The sequence below is a fragment of the Syngnathoides biaculeatus genome, chromosome 11, assembly GCF_019802595.1.
Source record: "Syngnathoides biaculeatus isolate LvHL_M chromosome 11, ASM1980259v1, whole genome shotgun sequence".
Lineage (NCBI taxonomy): Eukaryota > Metazoa > Chordata > Actinopteri > Syngnathiformes > Syngnathidae > Syngnathoides > Syngnathoides biaculeatus.
The window spans coordinates 18070324-18095547 of NC_084650.1; the positions used below are offsets into that span (position 1 = coordinate 18070324).

Here is a 25224-nt window from a genome sequence, read left to right on the forward strand (position 1 = left end):
ATTTCAATTATTTTTTTATTGGGCTTGATTGATAATGATTTAGTCAAATGATTTAAATCAAGCAAGCCTTCCAGCAGGAAGATTCCAGCAGAAATTTCTGGAAAGTAGTAGTGGCCGTGTACTACATTAGACAACAACGTTTACCCTGCAATACTCTTGGAAGCTTTTCCTCACAAAGAAAAACATGAAGCGTGCCATAATTTTGAAAAAAAAAAAAAAAAAAAAACATATCAGTACATGGCAAAGGGCATGTGCATGAGAGGTGTTTCTGATGCTAAGCTAACATCTAGCCTGTTTTTTTCGAGTATTGGAAGTGTTAAAAAGAAAAGGTCAGGCTTTTTTTTTTCCTGAGTTATGAGCACTTGTCCATTCATAGAAAGATGTAACCATCCATGTACAAACATTGTCTTGTCTCCCATCCAAGTAAGAGGCTTGTCGTACAAATCGTCTTGTAATTAGCCACGTGCGGACTAACAGCCTCCTGGACCGGGATTACCTGCCCGTCTGCGTCTAATCCCTGGGATCATGTGCCTTCTCTTCCTCGTTCCTCTTCCTCGACAATCTGCCGCCCTCGCAGTCACACGACCTCAAGCGTTGAAATGTTTGTACCGCCAACGCCTCCATGTTGGCAAAATATTTGCAGCGGGTTTTGAAGTGTGCGAGTCATTCAGATGTTCATTCTTATAGAAATGTAATAATTTTTATTAATGCTGTATAAGACCTGACTTCATGGTTCAATTTTTTTGTTAAAGTGATGTGAGGAACTTTTGAACGGTGGTCCCCAAAACCAAAACCGTAACGAGCAAACCCGAAAGACTAAGTCAATAATTAACGGACCTTAACCCACTAACCATAACATCCTTTCATCCATTTTCTTCTCTGCTTATCCTCACGAGGGTCACGGGGAGTGCTGGAGCCTATCCCAGCTGTCGACGGGCAGCAGGTGGGGTACACCCTGAACTGGTCACCAGCCAACCTCAGAATCACACTTCGGGCCAATTTACAGTGTCCAATTAATGTTGCATGTTTTCGGATGTGGGTGGAAACCGGAGTGTCCACCTCTAACTCCTATTAAACCACAAAAGCAAAATTAAAGCTCAACAACTATCAGCATCGACTCGATGACAACATCGTCGATAATTGCCCATTGCTCAAAAACCGACCACGCTGGCAAAGGAACACCCGTGGAGCGCCCCAGCTGATGTGGCTCACTTTCTGGACCTTGATACGGAATAACAAGCGTCGTACTTGGCTACAACAACTAAACCCCAAAATTTGAAACCCCAATTACTCCTTGGGCCCTAACCAATAGCTCAGGAACCTTAACCTCAAATAACAGTCACAACGACAGTACTCCAAACCCACGAACCATAAGCAACAAACGAATCCCAACACACCCAATGACGTCTATCTCTAGCTAACCAACCCGTACTTGCCACAACTGTAATAAATGCAAATGTATTCTAAAAAACGTTATTTATTGTGTCTGAATCAAAAGATTTCAAAACACATTTAAAGATGAGTTGTCAATAAAGACAATTAAATACATTTCTCAGGATCCGCGGAGAACCTGGAAATGTTTCCGGAATCTCCGTGTTGTGAACACAAGACGAGTGCGAGTTTGAGACCATAATAAATTCCTTCCAACGTGAGAGCAGACAATATTGTTTGGACGGCCACTTCCTCCTGCTGTGTCGGAAACCCTTTGGGCGGAAAACCTTATTAACTTGGGAGGGATCGTTGCGCTAATACGTGGCAAATAAGTGGATTAGCAGAGGGTCACCGCGGATTAGCCGCCGTCTTTTTTTGTTTCATCCCGATGTCTCCCCTCCCCAAAATCCACCCGTAATCTGTTCCAAATCCCGTAAAGCAAAAGGCTGCCGGCCAAAGGCGGAGGGGGGGGGGGGGGGTATCCCCATCAGCATGGCCTGGCTTCACTATTGTTCCATAGTCCTGTTTTGAACTATGAGTATATTGTGGCACTATGGCTCAGGTGTGAGAGTGGATGTCTACCACCCCGAAGGTTGTGGGTTTGACCCTCAGCCCTTGAAAGAGATACTGAATGCCTATATCATAACAGTGCCATTATTTTTACTTGAAAACATTTAAATAAGATTCCCCTAAACTTGGGGGGTGGTTAAGTGAATGAAATTATTGTTAATTGGGCTTGAGTGATTTTTTTTCGTTTGTGTGATTGACATCAAACAACCCTGCCTGTAGAGACAAAATACAGTGATGCCTCGGTTCTCGACTGCAATCTGTTCCAGAAAAGTGATTTGTTCGAAAACCGAATCGATGTTTCCCATTACAATGAATGGAAAAAGAAATAATCCATTCTAAGCCTAAAAAAATTTGGCTTTTTAAAGCATTTTTTAATCTTTTCCTGATAATAAACTGCATAGTAGAAGTATATGTACAGTTTAAACACTTTATATAATAAAATAATTTAAGAAATATACAGCCAGGGATGCTCACAATCATGATTTTATTTTATTCAAATTAAGATTTTTTTTTTTTAAATTTTAACTCGATTTAAAAAAAAATGCCAGATTTTTTTTAATTCAGCATTTATTTCAATTTAAAAGTTTTTTAAAAATGAAATCTGTTTTTTTTATCAAAATGACATCTTTGTTTGAGTCCATTCAATTTTAATTAAAATACTTAAAAAGTAGATTGCATATCCGGTTGTTCATATACAGTATAATATAAAGTGATGCCTCAGTTCGCAACCACAATCCGTTCCAGAAAACGGTTCGAGAAGTGATTTGTTCCAAAACCGAATCGATGTTTCCCATTACAATGAATGGAAAAACAAATAATGCGTTCCAAACCTAAAAAACTTTGGCTTTTTAAAGCATTTTTTTTAGGTGTTCCTGATTAGAAACTGCATAGTAGAAATACATGTATAGTTTAAATACTTTCTTTGGAGCCATGATTGCGGGTTAATACGAGATGATGAGAATGAGATGAGAAGAAAAACAACAGTCACTACCGGGACACGTCTGTGTACAGAGGCTGCGTGATAAAGAATAACAAAAGTGCGCTGATTGCGGCGCGCACGTTATGACATTTCTGGTTTGTTTTTTTTTTTCGGGAAATGTTCGAATTGACAATAATAAAACGTGTCGTGAGTGGGTCAAGTGCTTGCGCTGCACGCAATGTCATTTCCGGGTTTTTTCAGGGGTCAGCTGGTCTGGCCGCGTGCAATGTTATTTCCGGGTTTTGTTGGGGGCGTTCGAGTACCGATTTTCGTTCGAAAACAGAAGCAAAAAGATTTGATCGAAAATGAGGACGTTCGAAAACCGAGGCTTTACTGTACTGTAACAGAAGGAATTCATGGCGAGTGGTGGTTGCGTCCTACATGACAACAATCTTCCATATTATGCAAAAATTGGTATTTTTGAGTAAAATGGGGTAGCATTTCCTGTGACGATTATCAAAATTAAAATAGTTTTGACTCATGTAAGATTCCTCCCTCATCATCACATGGCTGAAACTGGTATACACAATATAATTTTACCATCTTAAATATATGCCCCCCGATAGGCTGGCGACTAGCTCGGGGTTTACCTCGCCCCTTGCCCGGAGTCATCCGAGACGGGCTCCAGCACGCCCACAACCCTCGTGAGGATAAAGCGGCACGGAAAATGAGTAAACGGATGAATAAAAGATTATCTGTGACCGAGCCCACACATGAAGATAAAAAAATGTGGCAGTTTTAACAGTTTTGGTTGGAGTGCGTGTGTGATGCGCCCTCATATCAACACAGAATATGATAAAGATTTGGTTCAAACAAATGAACAGGAAATATTGCATAGTAGTATTTATATAGTATAGTATAATAGTATGGTACAAGTACTAATATCACTTTTTCCTGATCTTTCTATAGTTCAAATAAATGCCATGAATCAATTTTTCAATTAATAAAGAATAACGCCATTGTATTGAGTAAAATCATATTCAAAGATTCCAATGCATCGAACTCAGTTCCTGTATTTTTATGTCGAATTGTACAGTATGATTTATGAAAAAGAAAATGAAGTGGCGCATGCATACTTGACTGTTAAGATGTTTGAGTCAACGCTGCCTCAATTTAAGACAGCAACAGTTTGGTGCGCGATTATTTCCCAGCTTTGGACCGCCGCCGTCCTCCGCGCGCTGCCCACATAAAAACGCCGTGCGTCAAAAGCGTGTGTTGCCGTGACAACCGCCCCAAGTGAACCCCCCCCTCCCGCACCGCTCCTCCTCATCCAGGCAACCTTCCATTCACGCCACCTCTCCTAATTGGTCGGCCGGGCCAGCGGGTTAGAGGGGTCGCCCGGCGGATGAATGCCAAGGCGTCCGCTCAAACGCGGCCCCGCTTTCATCGCCGCTTGCCTCGGCTGAAGGCACGCCGGCGGGGCGGATAATTGGCCGGCTGGACGCTCGGGAGGACGCGGTGGAGCCGCTGCAGCGTGCCCGCGAGAAGGCAGGGCGACAACCTATCATCTGCTCTACTTCACATACGGAGGAAAAAAAGAAAAGGGTGAATAAACGCCTGCTGGTTTGAAAATGTGCCAAAGGTGGCAGCTGTTAGTAAGCAACATGTACATTGTGGCTGATTGCGCACTCTTGTTTTTGTTTGGTGCCGCATGAAAAACACATTTAGTTGTGAGCGCTGACTTTTAAAAGTGTGTATAAAGCCCAACTGGCATCTTCTAAAATAGATATCGTCGTGAAAAATACATAGAATTATTATTCACTTCAATGTCTATACGGAAAAATAAAAATGAGCGGAGAGCACAAAGTTGCGGAAGTCGCATTTGACATCAAAGTGGTCGCCAAATTGCCTGCATCTCCTGCCCGTGACGTCACACCGGACATTTGCCATTGATGGCCTCTACTATGGGAGACGAATACGCCCCTTGTGAAACGGAAGAAGAGAACATCTCACAACCGAGGGAAATATTACCCTATCATTTTGAGCCATATTTAGATGATATGCTGATCACGACCAAACATCCTCCCAGCCGGCCGGCGGTGATAAAAACAAAGGTGACCCCCGCCAGGCGACGAAGATGCCGCAGCCAAACCGCCTCCCCGTCTGATCCACTTCAGAAGCCGTGTCGACAAGGCCGGTGGCCGGCTCGGCCTAGTCGACAAGTGACCGGGGCAATATTATCCTATCGTTTCGAGCCATATTTAGATGATATGCGGATCATGGCCAAACCACTTCCCAGCCCGATGCGAGTGATGACAACGCGGCTGCCAAACCGCCTCCCCGTCCGATCCACTTCCGTGGCGGAGATGAGTCACCGCGGCCCGGCGCTGTGACGAGCCACCCCGGCAGAAGCCGTGTTGACAAGGCCGGCAGCCGGCTCGGCCTAGTCAAAAAGTGACCGGAACAACATTTCTCTCTTGTTTCGAGCTATATTTAGATGATATGCAAATCACGGGCAAACCACCTCCCAGCCCGATCCACCTCCGGCCAGTGCTGATAAAACAACGTCACCTGCCCACCAGCGACGACGCCGCGGCCAAACCGCCGACCTCTCCGATCCACTTCCGCGGCGGAGACGAGCCACCGCGGCAGAACACGTGTCGACAAGGCCGGTGGCGATCCCAAAGGCCTGCGGAGGCCGTTCTTCAGCGGCTGCTGCACGGAAGCCTTCCGATGTGTATATCGACACATTTGGCACCCCGACTTACGGATTAGGCCACCCCCCCAACTATTGTTTTTTTTCCAATCGCTGTATACGCACCTACCTGTCATATGGAACCCACGAAGCGCTCGTCCTTTGCAGCCGTACAATCCATTTTTCACGACGAAGCGGGTCTCTGGGAAACTTATGAAGGGTAAATCCATCCTCCCGAGTGTTCGAGCAATATCCAGCAATGCAACAAGCCGCCATTTTGGCTAACACGAAGGAACAACGAGCTACCTTCCCGCAGGTAAAATTAATAGAAACAAACGAGTCTTTGGAGGGCGCTCCTGCCACGTACATCACTTCCTGCTTCTTCTCCGAAACAAATCCCTCGAGAGGATTTTCATGGCGGGAGTTACAAAAAGCCATATACGTCAGAATCACGTTTTCTGGTGAAAACACGGCTAGGTTCATACCGGCTGCCGTGTTTTTCATTAATAACAGACTAAATATCATACATTTCATGACAGTGGACCTTTAAAGGCCACACTGATCACTCGGGAGAGGTGGTTCAAGCAGGTCTGTCGTGACGATGATGCACACCGGATGTCGTGTACGTACTAGTTTGACCAGAGAAGCTGTTCTCAATTGCCTTACCTGGATAAGCAAAGAAGAACTAAAATAAAACATGTATGACTTCCCGTGTATTTCACTGCATGGGTTATAATTGATTACCATGCATCCTGTCACGACAAACACGCACACCAGATTTCGTGTCAATCAGAGCCTCCAGAAGGCACTCGTGGGCTACGTCACTCCGGTGTTAAAGTCAAATATTTCTTTCCTGAAGTTCATGAGCAGCTAAGCCCCATTACCACTAATGTTTCTTAATCCCGAGTAAGCGAGCGGTCGCTGTCATCGGCATCACGTTGAGTGACAGAAAATGCTCGAGTAGTCATTTCTCCCCCCCCCCCCCCCCAATATCGGTTTAAAAGCACCCGTCTTCCGTGAGCCGCTCCTCAATTAGCAAACGCTGCGTTTAATTGGCGCCGTGTGACCGGCGCGCACCTTCGAGCCGCCCGCTAATCCGTCAACCGGCCTCCATTTTAATTGCCACTGACAACTTCTGAATGGGAGTGAAGGAGAGGCAGCTGGGGAAAGCTTTTATTTTGACACAGGAAGTCCAATTTTAAAGCAGTGGGGCTGCATCTCGGGAAAACTGAAATGAAATTAAGTACACGTGATTTTTTTTTTTTCAGTGTCTCACTACATTTATATTCTGAGACATTCCGAAACAATAAAATGAACCGAACAGGGATCATTTTGTTTATTTGTGATTTCTCAAACTCCAAATGATAACTTACACAACAATTTAGTGGTGAATTTTTGAGATACCGTCTAGCATTAAGACGTGTTTCACCATGTCAGTTGTCTGGATTTTTTGAGTGTCAAATTTTGTAAGGCATATTTTTTGGTGCCTGTTTTCGCACTTTAAGTCTAATACTAACCCTACTCCAAACGCTAAACCGAAATGCTAAATCCTAAAGCTCAACACGGTTCAACTTTATATACAGAGCACTTGAAAAATAAAACCCTAACCCTGCATATAAAGTGCTGAACATAATGTAAAAAAAAGAAACTTGAAAGAATGTTATATAAAAGACAAATTACTAGCAATGTTCAAAACAAAAACAAAGCACAAACGGTGAAGTCAGTCGAATGCTAACACTTAAAGCTAACACTAACCCCTAATTCTAACCGTAACTATATCTATAATTTCGAAGGCCAAACACTGATGCTAAGACGAAAAACTAATGCTAATGGTAAATGATAATCCTAGCCACTAATATGAACCTTAATGCTAGCACCAAGCTGCGAATGAAAACTACTTCTAACCTCTATGGCTTGACCCTAAACCCAAATACTAACTTTAACCTCGAGTACTAATTGGGAAACTATGGGAAAATGCCAAACCCCAACACAAACCAACGCTTTTCACTTTTTAGCAATCTCTCGTCTAGTCACGAACAGACTCAATTTTCTACTTATTTCCTTGATGAGGCGTAAGTGCGCGTTGATGTGTGTGCGTGTGTGTCAGGTGACTTTCCACACGATTAACCCCATTAAAAGCCACAACAACAACACCGGCGAGTATCTTGTTTCCATGGCATCTCCTCTGAGGACAGCAGCAGGTCAGCACGAAAACAAAGTTTGAAACACGGGGGAGACAATCACCGCCACCACCTCCGCCCCAACCCTAAACCCCATCCAACATACACTCATGGACACACCTGTTTATACATCCCCCCGCTGACATCGCACACACGCCATCCCGCATTCATTTGCTCCCATGATGCCATGCTAACCTAGCGACCGGACCTGTGGCTAATCCCCTGCTGCGTCCCCTCTCTCATTGGATACCTTCCCAGGTGTCCCCCTCCCTCCCCCGACCTCTCGACCCCCCCGCTGGTCTTCCATCTGCGACGTAGACGTCGGCAGAATTCGCCAGGAACAGCTGCTAGACCGGGACCCGAGCCAGTACCTGGCAGGTGGCGGCTTTGGGGCACACACTTTTAGCTCACGACACCATGCCGCGCTAACCTCCATCTTTGCCATTAGCAGTGGAAAGATACCGTCGTTGTAACTGTTTTTGCGTTGCTTCTAAGACACCTCTTTCCCCTTTTTACACGTTGTCAATGAGTGGGTTCACACCACATCACACATTCAGGCTTGAAACGCCAATTTGAAGTCTTTCAATGAAAAACAAACCACTGCTAGAAAACCATTTTTGAAAAAATGTCTTGAAACCCGAGTTTTCAACCGTAACCCTTGCTTGAACTCCTGGCTTGAAACTGACATTTCAAACCATAACTCTGCTCTGAAACCCCAATTTCAATCTCTGATCTAAAACCCCAACTGGAAGTAATTACAAGTGCTTGAAACGCTAACCCTAGTTTCAAACCTAAAGTGAAAACCTTAACCCGAGCCCCAATTTAAAGATTGAATTGATACCCTAACGCCAACCCCTAATGCTAATTGTAACTATATCGACAATTTCTAATCCTAAAAACTGATGCTAAACCAACATGCTAATGCTAATGTTTAATACTAACCCTAACCAGTAATATGAACCCTACAATAAACAAAAATGCCTTGAAAAATCATACTTTGAAACAAACATACTTTTACAACAATTTGAAACAGAACTTTTTAACTTTTGAAATGACTTATGTGAAATAACAAATGTGAAAGAAATAACAAATGTGAAAGACTAACCTTGTTGTAAATCCTAACTTTACTTGAAATTACAAGATAGCCCTGAAAGTCAAACATGAAATGCTAACCTTGCCTTGAATCCTTCATTTGGGCCCTTAATTTGGGTTAGAAACCCTAATTTAAAATCCTAACTTTAAATCCTAATCCATCCATTCAATTTCTGTACCGCTTATCCTCACTAGGGCCATGGGAGTTCTGGAGACTATCCCAGCTATCTTTGGGCAAAAGGCAGGGTAATCCATCCATTGAATTTCTGTACCGGTTATCCTCACTAGGGTCATGGGAATCGTGGAGACTATCCCAGCTATCTTTGGGCAAAAGGCAGGGTAATCCATCCATTGAATTTCTGTACCGGTTATCCTCACTAGGGTCATGGGAATCGTGGAGACTATCCCAGCTATCTTTGGGCAAAAGGCAGGGAAGACTCTGAAGTGGTCACCGCCAACCTTTGGCACTCACATTTGCTACTTCGGGCAAATTTGAGCACTCAATTAACCTACCGTGCATGTTTTTGGGATGTGGGGCGGGGGGAAACAGGACCACCAAGAGAATACCCACGTGGGTCCTCAGAACTGTGAGGCCGACGTGCGAACCAGCCATTCACAGTGCCGTCCCGAAATTACATTTTCAGCGGAAAAAACTCAGAATTTCGCGAATCCGCGGAAAATCCTCACCCCTGTGCCTATAACTCCCATCTGTATAATTATGACATTAAGGGTCCAAAAAAAAAGGGTCCTAACCCTAAGCTCCATCTATTAGTTTCATGAATTCCATATTTATTAATTAAGTGGTCCTTTAACCCTAACCCTAAACCCTAACTCTGTGGTCTGCCCTAAGCCTAAACCCATCGGCCTACTTACCCTAATAACCTCCCTACCACGAAAGCGGTGATGTCGCAGCGATGTGCGTAGACAACACAATGGCACCGATATGCGACTTTACTGTGTTCCGTGTAAAAGGCCACGGCAGATAATCGGCACAACCCAACTTCTGTGATACGGCAATTTTTTGCTTGAAAAGACGCAAAAGAACAGAACGCTTAAGCTGCTCCCTGCTCCGTGTGCGGGTTGAGCGTCCGGGGGCAGATAAACTGGAATAAACAACGGACTTGGGGTTAAAAAAAAAAAAAAAAAAAGTAATAATAATAATAAATCCACCTCGCTCTCTTTCTCACTGCCTCCAGGGTGGACAAGCGAGTGCATCAGGAAGAGCTCCGAGCAAAGCTTCTCCGCATCACAGCGAGCGATCACTCTGCCACACAAATAGCAAACACGGGGAGAAACAGCTCGCTTCCACGGGGAGGAATCACCTCTCCTATCAGTGCGCACGCCGCTTTTATCTGCTGGCTAATGAGCATCTCTCACACACACACGCTCATCATCCGGCGGTTTCGTCAGACCATCTCTCAGCGAGTGTCCCACTTCCAAATGCGTGGACGTCCGCTTTCATGGTTACGCAACGCCCGCTGCCAGCGTGAGCGTTGTTCAGCCTGGAAAGCCTTTGAACGCGCAGCGTGCAGCGCTAGCATAACACTGCGAGCTCTAATGACTGTGTGTGTGTGTGTGTGTGGTGTGTGTGTGTGTGTGTCCCATTATTAGTCAGTAAGTGATTTTTTTGCAAAGTAAGCATCTGCCAGAGGAGGAAATGTATGTTGGCCTGATGCATGAGCCAGTCACGATTAAGCGCGCTAAGCTCCTCTACTGCTATGGTACTTCATAAAAATGTCCCCACAATACTTTAACTGATTATACTCGGGGGGAAAAAATGGCAACTGTATGTATATATTTTGTAGGATTGCAAACGCATGTTCGTCCAATTCCAGCTTCGCTCAATAACTGGACTCCAGAGTCGTGAAATGTGACAAACACGCCGAAGTTCAATGAACACACACAGTGCGATACAGGAAAAGGCTGTAGTCAGACACCGAGTAAAAGTGTGTGAAAGCAGAAGAAAGATTATATCGGCAATGTTGGGAAAGCTGCCGTTGGCGGACAAGTCTCAAAAACAGGTTCTGACTGATGTGACTGGAGACCCATGGCCGTTGAGTCTGCCGAGAAAAAAACCTCTGTCGTGGCTGGACACTCAAGGCAGGCGCCTGCTTAAAAAAAACAACTCCATTTTGGCTAGTCACACAAGGCCGGAGCCTGCTGAAAAACAACTCAATTTAAGGCAGTTCCTGGAACGGGGTATTAGCGCAGGTTGCTGTCCTACCATACATAACCTTTCAGTAGTCAACAGATGACACCACACCAACTTGTGACATCATAAATATGCTGCATCGTCGTTATGAAGCGAAAACGTCATTATCAGCGACGTGCGGTTTCATCACATCATTACATCTTTCTGTGACAGCTCCGAAGTATTATGTCACCGTTATGCGACATTAGCAACCGCCATGAATCATCGACCCTCACCCACTCATCTCAAAACAAAAGACTGGATGGCTCATTGGCCGGCAAAACTGAAGTCGCCATCCGCCAAATGGATACTCCCAAAACAACCGTGCCGACCTGTGCGTTAATCGGCGGTTTTGTGGCTGTGAGAAAACATTCAGCAGGTAAGTTAGGAAGATTTACTTTGGCACTGTTAACGTTTGTTTGTAAAGATTATTTTCTGATGATCTTAATTCACTCAAACAAAGTTTTATTTACGGTTGTTGTTGTTGTTCACCGTTCACTCTCCGCTTCACCTTTATAGGCCGACGGCTTTTCGCGAAAAAGCGATGTCAATATTTTCCCAAACTTCCTCAGTGGATAATCAAGAAAACATATTTTCTGTGAAATTTTCAATGAATTTCTTAATACAGAACGCTGCAAATTGAATTTTTGATTTTCAATTTGGAATTGCGCGAGTCAGAAATAGGACGTCGCAGAGACAACAAATGAGCAATGCGTTTAAAGTGTATTTTCCCATTGCGAGTCCTTATTTCCAACAATATATCTAACTGAACTTGGTTTAAAATGTAATGTTTTTATGACAAAAAATGCTTAGTTTTTTTTTGCTACGTTAAGATGATAGTGCTTCACGGCGTATTTTAGGAAAAGTTAACATGTCACGGAAATCGGGCCCTAGATAATATGCGAGGTTTCTTGGTAGTTACCGTGTCATACGCCTTTCCTTTGCACTTCGCCTTTTTGGGCTTTCCAAATCGAATTAAAAGTATTTCGTGTTAGCAGAACTAAAAAAAATGTCAAGCTCACATGACCAGTTTTAATTGTACATGCCAAACTTTTGAGGAAAAACGCCACCAGAATCCAACCTGTAAACCAGGGCTGTCAAACTCATTTTTGTCACGGGCCACTTTGTAGTTCGGGTTTCCTCCAGAGGGCCGTGATGACTGTGAAACCATGAAAATCTTTCACCTCATTATATTTACACGTGAAATTTATGAGGTAGTTTCGGAATCAGAAATCAAGGTTAATGTGTTTTTAAAGAATTGCTGATGCTTGGGTACATAATAATCCTTGCAATATCTCAACATATATCATGGATTCTCATACTCATAATTTAGATAAAATCATGCGGTGGGTGAGATCTGGCCCCCGGGCCTTGAGTTTGACACCTGTGCTGTAAACCATGTCCGCCACACGTTTTGGGAGTACCAAGATGGCGGCCAACTGGTTTCAAACAATCGACCAACAGCTCGATGTCTTTTTTTTTTTTTTTTTAAGATCAGTGCCCTCACCAACTTGAAGCAACAACCCGCAACCTCACCACCCTGTGACATCATCAACCTGCGACATCATCATGGCGTTAACTACACGAGAAGGGATGACATATTTCACAGAAATGACTTTTTCTGGTTTCGCCGCCGTCTCGAATGTAAGCCGCGTTCCGAGAAGGCGCAGCGTAGTCGTGACTTGAGCCCGCGGCGGCAGCGCCGCCGCCTCAGACGCGCTCCGACGTGAAGATCTGCTCGCTTGCATCTCGCCGTACTCTAAAAGCTCTCGTAATGGACGATAATGCCAGTGGCTACGCGCCGCTAATGTGTCCACTTCCTGTCGGTGACGACTGCGTGTGCCGGGAGAGAGCGGGATAATGACCGTGATGATGATGAAGATGGCATGGTGGGGTAGTGGGGGGCCTCCTATGCGGTTCGCTGAGAGCTAGAAAGCAAAGTTGAGCTCGCGACAGGAGGCACAAAATGGAGGCCTGACAGTGTGTGTGTGTGTGAGTGTGCGCCGGCACATACTTTTATCTGCTGCCCGCATCAGCCACAGTCAGATTTTCTATCTGCTCTCTTCATCTTCATCATCCTCACTTTGTTCCTATCCTCCGCACATCAAAGCGTACACACACACACACACACATGCACGCGTGCACGCACACGCACGCACTAATACGCACACACGCGTGCTTTCGCCAGTGGTGTGCAAAAACTGCGGTGCTGCTGCCCAGGGCACAGAGATGGGAGTTTATGCCCCCGGGAACCAAAAGAACCTGTTTCGATTGGTGATAGCTGGTTTTCACACAAGTGGGACTCACTCACGCTCACAAAACACACACAATCTCACAATCAAAAGCACTCTGACTCGCACACAAACAAGCGCGCACACTTAGACACACTCTCACAGACATGCGCACGCGCTGACAAAAACAATCTCGCATGAGCACACATCAAACGCATGCTCTCACACGCATGCGTACACTCTCTCACACTCATTAACACTTCACACACATACACTAACAAACACAATCTCACACACATGCACTCTCACACACACAAAAAACAAGCACACACACTTAGACACTCTCACAAACGTGCGGACGCGCTGACAAACATAATCTCACATGCACGCACATCAAACGCATGCTCTCACACGCATGTGTACACTTTGTCACACTCATTAACACTTCACACACATACACTCACAAACACAATCTCACATGGAAGCACTCTCTCACACACACACACACACGCACACACACAAAAACAAGCACACACAGACACAATCTCACAAACATGCGCTGACAAACAATCTTGCATGTGCACATACCAAACACGTGCTCTCACCTGCATGTGCACACTCTCTCACACTCATCAACACTTCACACACACACTACCAAACACAATCTCACATTCATGCACTCTCGCTCACACACAAACAAGCACATACACTGAGACACACTCACACAAACATGCGCACGAGCTGACAAACATGATCTCGCATGCGCACACATCAAACGCATGCTCTCACACGCATGTGCACTCTCACACTCATTAACACTTCACACATACACACTATAACAAACACTATCTCACATTCATGCACTCTCACACACTCACAAACAAGCACAGACACTTATACACAATCTCACAATCATGCTCACTCGCTGAGAAACAATCTCGCATGTGCACACATCAAACGCATGTTCTCACACACATGTGCACTCTCTCACAGTCATTAACACTTCACACATACACACTATAACAAACAGATTCTCACATTCATGCACTCTTACACACTCACAAACAAGCGCAGACACTTATACACAATCTCACAATCATGCTCACTCGCTGAGTAACAATTTCGCATGCCCACACATCAAACGCATGCTCTCACATGCATGTGCACACTCTCTCACACTCACTAACACTTCAGACACACACTAACAAACACAACCTCGCACACACAGATCTCTCTTGCAAAACACACACGCTTCCAATTCACTTGCACACTCACACAAATTTATCACGTTATCACACACACACACATACACTGATAAAGAACCACACAACTGACACAAAAATACAATCTGTCACATACAGTACACAAACTCTCCTTTTTTACACGTTTGTTTTCTCTCTTCATAATACACACATTTACTCACTCACACACACTCGGGCACTCACAGGTGGATTTATTCTCCACTCGCATGCACGCACGCACACAAAGCTAAGCGATATCATGCAGCTTCTGTCAAGTGGATATTAAATGTGCTGTAATACGTTTTCCCTTGATTTTGAAGCAAAAAATTACGGATTTCATTTTTTTAAATCAAAACACATGGCAATTGTTTGCGATTGTCAATCAAGTTTGGATTCTAAGGATATGCTGTGAGTGTAGCTGTTCATGTAGTATAAAGTTAATGCGCGCGTAAGTAAACGCAGGCGGGCGGAGCGCTTCGCCAGATGGAACCGCTTCCTCTCCGGCGATGCACGCGACCCGAGCCGAGGGGGTCGCCGGTGCGCTTAATGCTCCTCGGCGGATTACGGTGATATCGCCTGGTAATCTGGATTTAATCCAGATATAATCCACAGCCTCCAGTGACATGTGAGCGTCCTTCTCGATGATACCGCGCAAAACGGAAGAGATGAGGCAGTGATGCTGGGCTCTCTGTTGTTGCCATAGCAACCGATCACACCAGCATCCAATTAATATGCGCAACGCAAAGTGGTCTTTCAGAAAATTGGATGATGTTCTGTTTTTTTTTTTTTTTTTTTTCAAGAAGACAAGTCATTGTAATCATTGTATTCATTTTCTTCAATATGATGGAAATTTCATATACTGTACAGTGGAACCTCGGAGTTCGAAGGACTCAAGAATCATACAAATTGGACTTTGACCCAAAAAATATAAATATCAATGTCAAAAATGCCTCAGAGTTCGAACACCCCGGGCAAAAGTTGAAAGGAAAAAGGATAAATTGTACGAACCGCAGTGGATTTAAGGATGGAGATCATCGCTAACTACGAAAATGGGGCGCGTGTTTCTTCCGAGGTTCCACCGTACTTTACTTTTTAAAGAAAAAATTTTGGCTGGTAATGGTAAACTTTTAGCTGGTATTATCATGACATGTCATTCCCAAAGCCACTTATCCTCACAAGGGTCGCGGGAAAGCTGGAGCCTATCCCAGCTAGCTTCAGGCAAAAGGCGGACTACACGCTGAACTTGTCGCCAGTCAGTCGCAGGGCAGATATTGACACCATCACTGAGCAGAACTCGATCCCACGCACCTTCGCTGGTATTACAATTTTTATAAACGCAAAAAAGCCCTATTATGCTGATTTTTCATGTTTCAATTGTCAACCAAAACTGTAGCAGACATTAAGATTTGTATGTTGATGCTAAAAACTTTACCAATCACAAAATAAAGAGATGAAGCAACAAGTTAAAGAAAAAAAAAATAAAGTACAAATCACATGGCAAATGACAGCCTGTAACAAATGTGTCGTAGATGTGCAATTAGATTCGAAATACACCCGCGCATGCACTAATTAAATATAAAGATATTCACAACAAACCAAATCCATCGTATATTATCAAGTCTGTGGCGTCTGTCTGTGTCATTCTAGATTCTTTTTGTGATAAACGATTGTATGACGATGCAGTCACCCAAAAATGTCACATATCGGGGGAAAAAAAGTCACTTTACAAGGTTTATCTAAAACAGGGGTGCTCAAATGCGTCGATCGCGATTGATCGCAAGGCAGTCTTGGTCGATCGTGGGACGGCGTGCCCAAAAAAAAAAAAAAAAAAGACGTCAGCCAATGTTCCCTCGATGCGCATGCGCAATTGTGCACCGCTGATGCAGTCTCTTCGCAGATATTCTGCGTTGTGGCCAAAAAAAAAAAAATAATCCAATGCAAATTGAAAGTATAAAATACAGCTATTCAGTTTGTGGTATTTTGCAATGTGATTCAATGAGTGAGGGATGACTGGTTGTTCCATCCAATGGCACAATTCACATACGTACTGTAAAAAATGAAAAGAAGAAGCCACTGGTTTCTTTTAGGCAGCACACAGAACTTTCTCTAACAGTGACACTTTTTCCTAGTTTACCTTACAGTACCCCACCACCACCCCACCCCACCCCACTCTTGAAGGCGCACACTCATAATTACAAATGTTACAGTAGTTACGCAGCCCATTAATGTGTTTTATCATGACAGCATCCACAGTCTGGGCGACGTAGAGCAAAGACGAGCTAGACATGCTGCTTATGTTTACTTTCGATCTTAATGGAGAAAGTTAAAAGAAAGAAATGCTGTTGTTTTAAGATGCAATGACTGTCAAAGTATGTGAGTAATCGAAGAAAAAGTGATTGAACTGGATGAGAATTTCTCTTTTCTGTGTGGGAACGGTCTGATCTGAAGCCAAAGTACAAAGTGCAGGATGAGATGGTGTATAATTTTACAATTCCACCTTGGCACAACCTTATCCAGGATGAAAGCAAAGACAATACAGTGCACGAAAATCAAATTCAGTATTTTAAATATAGGAGGCAACATGACATTAACCCCGCCGTAGGTAGCTCAAAAGAGGCTGGCTGCTTGAAAAGTAGATCTTGGGGTAAAAAAAAAAAAACTCTGGGGACCCCGGGTCTAAAATGTACTAAAAAATTGGAGTCACATTTCAAATTAATGCTTTCTCGATTTACAATGAAATCCAGTCAAATATATCAAACCGAAGGTTGCGACGACGCTTTCCAGATCTGCAAGTATGTCCTTCTTTGACAAAATTATCAATAAATATATATTTTGCTCAAATATGTCAACAATCACCCAAAAAAGAGACAGTAATAAGAATCAGAAATGTCCAACCAACAAACCACATCAAGTCACTGATTTAATTTATGTACACAATCCTTTCGAGATCTGGAATTATTTTGTATGATGATGAAATCAGCTAAAAAGTGACTTTTGCTCCAGCATGTCAGAGTTTCAATAAGAAGGTGAAAGTAATGATAATAAACAAATCGCATTATGTCGTATATGAAATCAAAGCCTGAGAGGAACTCTTTCTAGATACGCTGTTCTTTGTACAATATGCTCTTGTAAATTGACGAAACGATCAAAAACATTTTTTGCTTGAATGTAACTAGTTACACAACACGATTCAGAAACAATGTAAAAAATGTAAAACAACTTTCAGTACTGAATCGAATGACGAAGACTTTCTTGATCTGCAATTATTTTGACAATACGCCCTCGTACGGTGACGCAATGATCAAAAATGTACTGTATTTTTTTTTTTTTTATTTTGACTGTTAGCGTTCCAAGTCGTCACGTTCAACAGGCTGCGTACACAAAGCCGACGCGTTGTTGTCGGCTCGCTGATAAAAACATTAACGAGCACAAACCCAATTCCAGTTTCCCCGACGATCCTCCCCCTGTGGATCCTTAAGTGGAGCTGATGGAAGGTTGGACCGGGCGTCATTTGCATAATTGTGATGTTAATGCGCTGAGCCGTGGGACTTGATTATGTTGCATATTGATTGTGTGGCGCGGGAATGGCGGGAATCCGATTAGACGACGGGATTCCCGCCATCTGCCGTCGTCGAACGGAGCGGCGAGGATCAAAAGAGGAGACTCACCGTTCTCGGGGTGCTCCATCTCGCCGATGCTGCCGTCGGGTGTGGTGCGTTCGTAGTGGTCCTCGGGCAGCGCCAGCGGGCCGATCCGAGGCCCGGACGACGACTTGGAGCTGGGCGTCTCCGACTCGTCCAGACCGCTGTCGTAGTAGCTGTGCTGGGACGGGTCCTGCAGGTCCTGCGCCTGGTTGGCCGTGGAGAAGGTTACCCGGCGATGCGGCTGCTGGGAACGAGATGAGACGTTGTCTAACATTAATAACAAGCTCGTAAACGACGTCAAAAAAATCGACAAATGACAAACCACATCAAGTCACATATCATATCGAAGGCCGCGTCGAAAGCTTTCAGGTTCTGCAGCTATCGCAGTGATACGCCCTTGTATAATGATGCAACGACCAAAAACCTTCACACAACAAAGCGGCAATGTTGAACATTCGCCAAACCACATCAGATCACGTCAAATTAAAATCTGCGATGAAAACTTTCTTGATGTGCAATTACTTCTTCCGTGGCTCGCATGATGAGGCACTCAACCAAAAAGATTTTTTTAGCTTGAAAACATCAATCACAAAAAAAAAAGCTTTGAAAAAATGAAAACACTGGACCACGTTAAGTCGCGTATCAAATTGCGTCAAAGGTGTCCTTGATCTGTAATATTTGTGGCAATGTGTCCGTTGATGATGCGGTGACCACAAAACATCACACAACCAAGTGTCACGATTCAAGGTAGTAAAATCAGCAAACTAAAAACCACATCAAGGCATGCGGCCAGGTGAAGGTTGGCGCCAAAGCTTTCTTCACCTAAAATTAGCTTATGCAATATGGCCTTATAGGACAATGCAATTACTAAATAAAGTTATTTTTCTGCTTCAAAACATCACTAATTACACTATAGATTCAGTTTGAACCACATTCAGTCGTACATCAAATTAAAGTCTCTCATAAAGGCATTCTAGATCTGGAGTAATTAAGGCAATTTATGATGATAATGAACTATGATGATACTGTTTTTGAAAAAGTATGTTTTTCTCACCTAAAAACATTACCAACAAGTGTCAAGCTTCAGAACCAAACCCCTATGAGTCATATAGGCCTGTGATATATGTCATATATGCCCTGAATGATAGTAACGATGATTTTGATCAATATTGTCGTAACTGTAATCAATCAAAATCATTCATATTCCACTCTTTATATGACTTCTGCTTTAACGTCTCTTTACTTGAATTAAAAACTGTCCAGACAACCGATGTTGATCCCTTTTGAGACGCAAACTCCTCACAATGATGCTCCTCATTTCCAATTTTTGCTGTGCTGTGGTACCTCTACTTACGAAGAACGAAAAATTCAGGTTATGAAAGGCCTCCTCGGAAAAATATTCTCTAGTTAAGAAGGGAAATTTAGGATATTAAAGAAAAAATGGGTGCTACTATTAACAGCTTCCAAATTCCACCAAATGTAAACATCCTGTATCTTGGTTTGAAAGTGGCGAGCTAGAACTGCTCTCCTATTGGCTATCACCTGGCATCTTCCTGACCTCCCATTGGCTAGGAGTGACGTCAATGTTTACTCTTGATGCTCTACGTTTCCCTTTGACACTCGAAGGCCACCAATCAATCGCTAGCGCATTCACACGCTTTATCACTCGCTAGCCATAACATGTCAACTTTTTGGAGCGCCAACTTGAATAAACTACCAAAAAAAATCCTTATAGAGAGCAAAAAAATCCTTATAACATACCGAAGCAAATTTTATGTCAAAATAACGGAGGGGGAAAAAAAACAAAGTTTTTCAATTATTTTTTTTGTAGCTCTCCATGTTGATAATATCTGAAGTTAATGTCGAATTATCAACGTCTATTTATTGTATTCAGAATTGTATTCGTGTGTAACTTTCTTCACCAACTCTCGACGCTGAATTTTCAGAATCCGTACGATTTGTGATATACGGCCGTATACGTAAGATTCACCACAAAATCCGTATGAACTACGGGTAAACCCTACACGTTGACAGGTATGCGCTAGCGCACCTTGCTAAAGCACAACTTTTTAGTGAGTTTTTTTTTTTTTTTGTTTGTGTTTATTGCAAGTTTATTCATCTTTCTTCACCGTGGGCCCCAAGAAATTAGTGGAATTAAGTTGTGTGCGTGCGTTCGTACGTATATTTTCTTTTGGCTGTCATACGTTTGCCTCCTCCTCCATCGTCAGATTGTCCCTCACCCTTCTCTTAACATGGTCGCCCAATGCCAAAGGTAAATGAACATTTTTTTGTATTATTATTCTTTACATTATGTAATTTGAGTGCTTTTTTGGTGAGGGTGGTGAGCCTTGGAACGGATTAGGCCATGTACATGTAAAAAGTGCTTCTGCTTATGGAGCAGCATCCGGAATGAATTAATTTTGAAAGTAGAGGGAGCACTGTACTTTCTGCTGTCGACACAGTGTCGCTTTCATCAGTCTACCAAGTGACTTTCGGTTCCTGCTTCAGGGTGCTGTAGCTTATTCAGCCATCTTAATAAAGCCTTGACAATGCGTTCTCCCCATGGTGATTGGCTGACTATTGCTTGAGAAAGTGCTTCAGGGGTTAGTGCTTCAGCGCGGCCTGCGTTTTTAAATGTAAATCTTGGCAATGATTAGCTTCATTTAATTGTGGCTGCCAAAATCGTGATCACGATTCAAATCCGATGAATTGTGCTGAGGGAAGGTTGTTGGGTTTTTTTCTTTTGACTTAAAAACGTCATAACGGTTCAATAAAGTCACAAATCTAAATCTCTTGACACGTTTACTCGAGTCCAAAACAACAAAAGAAGTAGAACAAAGTACAGTGAAGAAAATAAGTATTTGAACACCCTGCCATATCGCAAGTCCTCCCACTTAGAAATCATGGAGGGGTCTGAAATGTTCATCGTAGGTGCATGTCCACTGTGAGGGAGATAATCTAAAAAGAAAAGTCCAGAAATCACAATGTATGTTTTTTTCACAATTTGTGTGATACAGCTGCAAATAAATATTTGAACACCTGTCTATTAGCTTGAATTCTGACCCACAAAGACCTGTTAGTCCGCCTTTAAACGTCCACCTCCACTCCATGTATTATTATCCTGAGTCAGATGCACCTGTGTGAGGTCTTTAGCTGCATAAAGACACACGCCCACCCCATGCAATCAGTAAGACTCAAACTTGTAACATGGCCAAGACCAAAAGAGATGTCCAAAGACACCAGAGACAAAATTGTACAACTCCGCAAAGCTGAAAAGGGCGACAGAGAAATTGCCAAGCAGCTTGGTGGTAAAAGGTCCACTGTTGGAGCGATCATGAGAAAAAGGAAGAAGCTCAACACGACAGTCAATCTCAATCGGAGTGGAGCCCCATGAAAGATATCACCTCGTGGGGTCTCAATGATCCTTAGGAAGGTGAGGAATCAGCCCAGGACTACACGACAGGACTTGCTCAATGATCTGAAAAGAGCTGGGACCAGCGTTTCCAAGGTGACTTGGTAAGACACTAAGACGTCATGGTTTGAAATCCTCCATGGAACGGAAGGTTTCCCTGCTTAAACCAGCACATGTCAAGGCCCGTCTTAAGTTTGCCAATAATTATTTGAATGATATAGAGGAGTCATGGGAGAAGGTTTGGTGGTCAGATGAGACCAAAATGGAACTTTTTGGTCATAATTCCACTAACTGTGTTTGGAGGAAGACGAATGATGAGTTCCATCCCAAGAACATCATCCCCACTGTGAAGCGTGAGGGTGGTAGCATCATGCTTTGGGGTGTTTTTCTGCACATGGGACAGGACGACTGCACTGTATTAAGGAGAGGATGACCGCGGCCATGTATTGTGAGATTTTGGGGAACAACCCCTTGTTGTCAGTCAGAGCATTGAAGATGGGTCTTGGCTTGGTCTTTCAACATGACAATGACCTGAACCACACAGTCAGGAAAACCAAGGAGTGGCTCCGTAAGAACCATATCAAGGTTCTGGCGTGGCCTAGCCCGTCTCCAGACCTAAACCCAATCGAGAAACTCTGTGTTTCTCAGGGATAGCCCAGAAACCTGTCTGATCTCGAGAAGATCTGTATAGAAGAGTGGGTCAAAATCCCTCCTGCAGTGTGTGCAAACCTGGTGAACAACTACAGGAAACGTTTGAGCTCTGTAATTGCAAACAAGGGCTACTGTACCAAATATTAACATTGATTTTCTCAGGTGTTCAAATACTTATTTGCAATTGTATCACACAAATGAATCGTTAAAAACGATTACGATGCTACTGATACTACGAAGAAAATTTCAGACCACTCCATGATTTCTAAGCGGGAGAACTTGCAATATAGCAGGGTGTTCAAATACTTATTTTCTTCACTGTATATCAGTTACGTCCATGCGGACACCTGCCATGGACAACTTTGTCGGGTCTCAATCAGTGGGTAACACCCGACTTAAAACGCACCAAAACAACAACTCGGTCACTCCGAGTCTTTCCCGGCACCTTCTCGTTGGCACGGCGGAGTTAATTTAGAGTTTAAATGTCATCTGAAGGCGACGAGCTAGTTTGCATAAAAGCAGCAGGCTGAAAACAAACTTTGACGCTTCATTGACTTTGTCTTTGTGGAGGAGGAGGAAGCTGTCTGACTTGATGCTTTTATAATTAAAATACAATTAGCTGTCCATGTAGCGCTGCAGGACACACAAATGCGCGCCGAGCGAAGCGCGCGCGCACACACACGCGCACCTGAACGGGGCTCGGCAGATAAACAGCAGCATCCCTGGCTGGCCAGATACTTGGTAACTATGGAAACAAGTGCCATCCTCGTCAGAACCCTGAACCGCTTCAAATAGCACCCAAAAAGTCTTTTGTTGCGTTGTACTTTTGTCGAAATGCCCGCTGTCCGCAATCCAGCACCTTTGTTGGAAGTCGCAGTCCAATCACGAGCGGTCGTGAATTGCAACAGCTTTGAGGGTTCGGTGTGAGATATTTAAAAAAAAAAAAGTCACATAAAAATAACGACAAGTCAACAAAATAGAGTATTGGGTGACAGCTGGAGGGTAACATATATTTGCAAACATGACGAGGAACAACATTTCAGTAACAAGCAACACTGCACGGGTAACGCAGAGCTACAAGTCTAGAGTAAGTCACAAATATCAATTTAAACAATTCAAGTATCAAATGTAGAGGCAGCTGGGAAAGTGTTGGCCTCACAGTTTTGAGGTCCCGGGTTCGACCCGCCTGTGTGGAGTTTGCACGTTCTCCCCGTGCCGACGTGGGTTTTCTCCAGGCACTCCGGTTTCCTCCCACATCCCAAAAACATGCAACATTAATCGGGCACTTTAAATTGCCCGTAGGGCTGATCGAGACAAACTGAGGATAAGCGGTGAAGAAAATGGATGGATAATTGTTTTTAATTTACATTGGCTTTATATACACGGTAGTAATCATGTAGTTACCTTCAATCTACATGACAACATTTATTATTTATCTTCCATATTTCTTGTTATATCCTGCGATTGGCCGGAAACCGGTTCAGGATGTACCCCGCCTCCTGCCCGTTGACATCTGAGATAGGCTCCGGCGCTCTCCGCAACCCTTGTGAGGATAAGCGGCTAAGAAAATGGATGGATGGAAATGTCGAGTGAGAAATGTGGCGTAACAGAGGCCTTTTCTCCCCTTTCCAAACCCCCCTCCAAATCCTTCATAACAGGAATCAAACCCGAACCCCTTTTGTTAGCAATCCGGCGCCTCCACACACACACACACACACACGCGCACAACAAGACGCGGGCGTGTTCGCGTGCGTCTGTGTCGGATTCGGGCGCGTTGCAGCCTGTTATTAATAAACGCTTCCCATTTCCTGCTTCCTAGCGCGGGATACAAAATCGGCGCTCGGATATAAACAGCCAGACGGAAAGAACCGGAATAGAGATGCACAAATCATGAGGCGTCTGAGCGCCGGGCTCTCTCGCTCACGCAGACGCGAGCGCGCACATGGGAAGTAATTAAGTATAAATACTGCATTACTTTTTTTTCCCCCCCGAAGTTTCTGGCGGAAAAGGACTGGATGCCGGTAAAGGGCTACATTTGTTGAATTAACTTTATGTTCCTCCTCAAAAATTATTGCGAATATGCGAGGTGTTCACACTTTTTTTTTTTTTTAACACGAGCACCTGAACTTAAGTACAGTGTGCGAGTCCGTACTTGTGCTCACCTCACCACCTTACCTCCACACACACACACACACACCGCGACAAATCCTTGTTTGTTTGAGTCTTTTATTGTACTTGTGTGCCGGCGTGTGTTTGTTTGCTGTAAATAGAAGAAGTCATCTCAGCAATCTGCGGCATCGCAGCGCCGAGCTAAAGTGGAGCACATCACAGTCGAGGAACAACATCGGGAAAAAAAAAAAAAAAAACAACACACACACAACCTCGCAGTCACCCCGGGAAGCATTCCTCTATGCCGCCTTTTGCAGGACGCCCACTCGCGGATCTCGTCGGCGTCGTAGCGTGCGCTACCTGCTTACGACCGATAAATGGTGAATTTCACTCAGCGCTTCGCAAGCGTGGCTGCAATAGAAACTAAAAAAAATAAATAAATCACTGCCGAAATCCAGGTGAGTTCGTTATTCAGGGAGTGCTGGAGCCTATCCCAGCCTAGCCAATGGCACGCCAGGAAGATGCTGGGCGAGAGCCAATGGGAGAGCAGCTCTACCACACAAACGCTGAAACAGGATGTTTACGTTCGGCGGAATTTAGGGGTTGCAAATCTGGCACTTATTTTTGCCCGAATTTCCTTTGTGACTCGAGACAATACTTTTCCGAGGTTTTTTGTAACCTGAATTTTTCGTTACAAGAGTTGTTGTTAAGTAGAGGTAGCATCCATCCATCCATTTTTTTGCCGCATATTCTCACGAGAGTCACGGGAGTGCTGGAGCATATCCCAGCTGTCGACGGGCAAGAGGTGTACACCCTGAACTGGTCGCCGGCCAATCGCAGGGCACGTTGAGACAAACA

General features: G+C 44.0%; 1 protein-coding gene across 1 annotated transcript in view; it reads right to left on the minus strand.

Annotated features, from left to right (window-relative positions):
• Positions 1-19759, minus strand: part of LOC133509035 (protocadherin-11 Y-linked-like) — a 69355-nt gene extending 49596 nt beyond the window's left edge. Inside the window, exons 1-3 of the mRNA XM_061835670.1 lie at positions 19737-19759; positions 18821-18863; positions 18219-18435 (exon numbers count right to left, since the gene is read on the minus strand). Coding sequence (XP_061691654.1) covers positions 18219-18435; positions 18821-18863; positions 19737-19759 — 283 coding nt within the window. The remainder of the gene's footprint in view (positions 1-18218; positions 18436-18820; positions 18864-19736) is intronic.
• Between the last annotated feature and the right edge of the window lie 5465 nt (positions 19760-25224).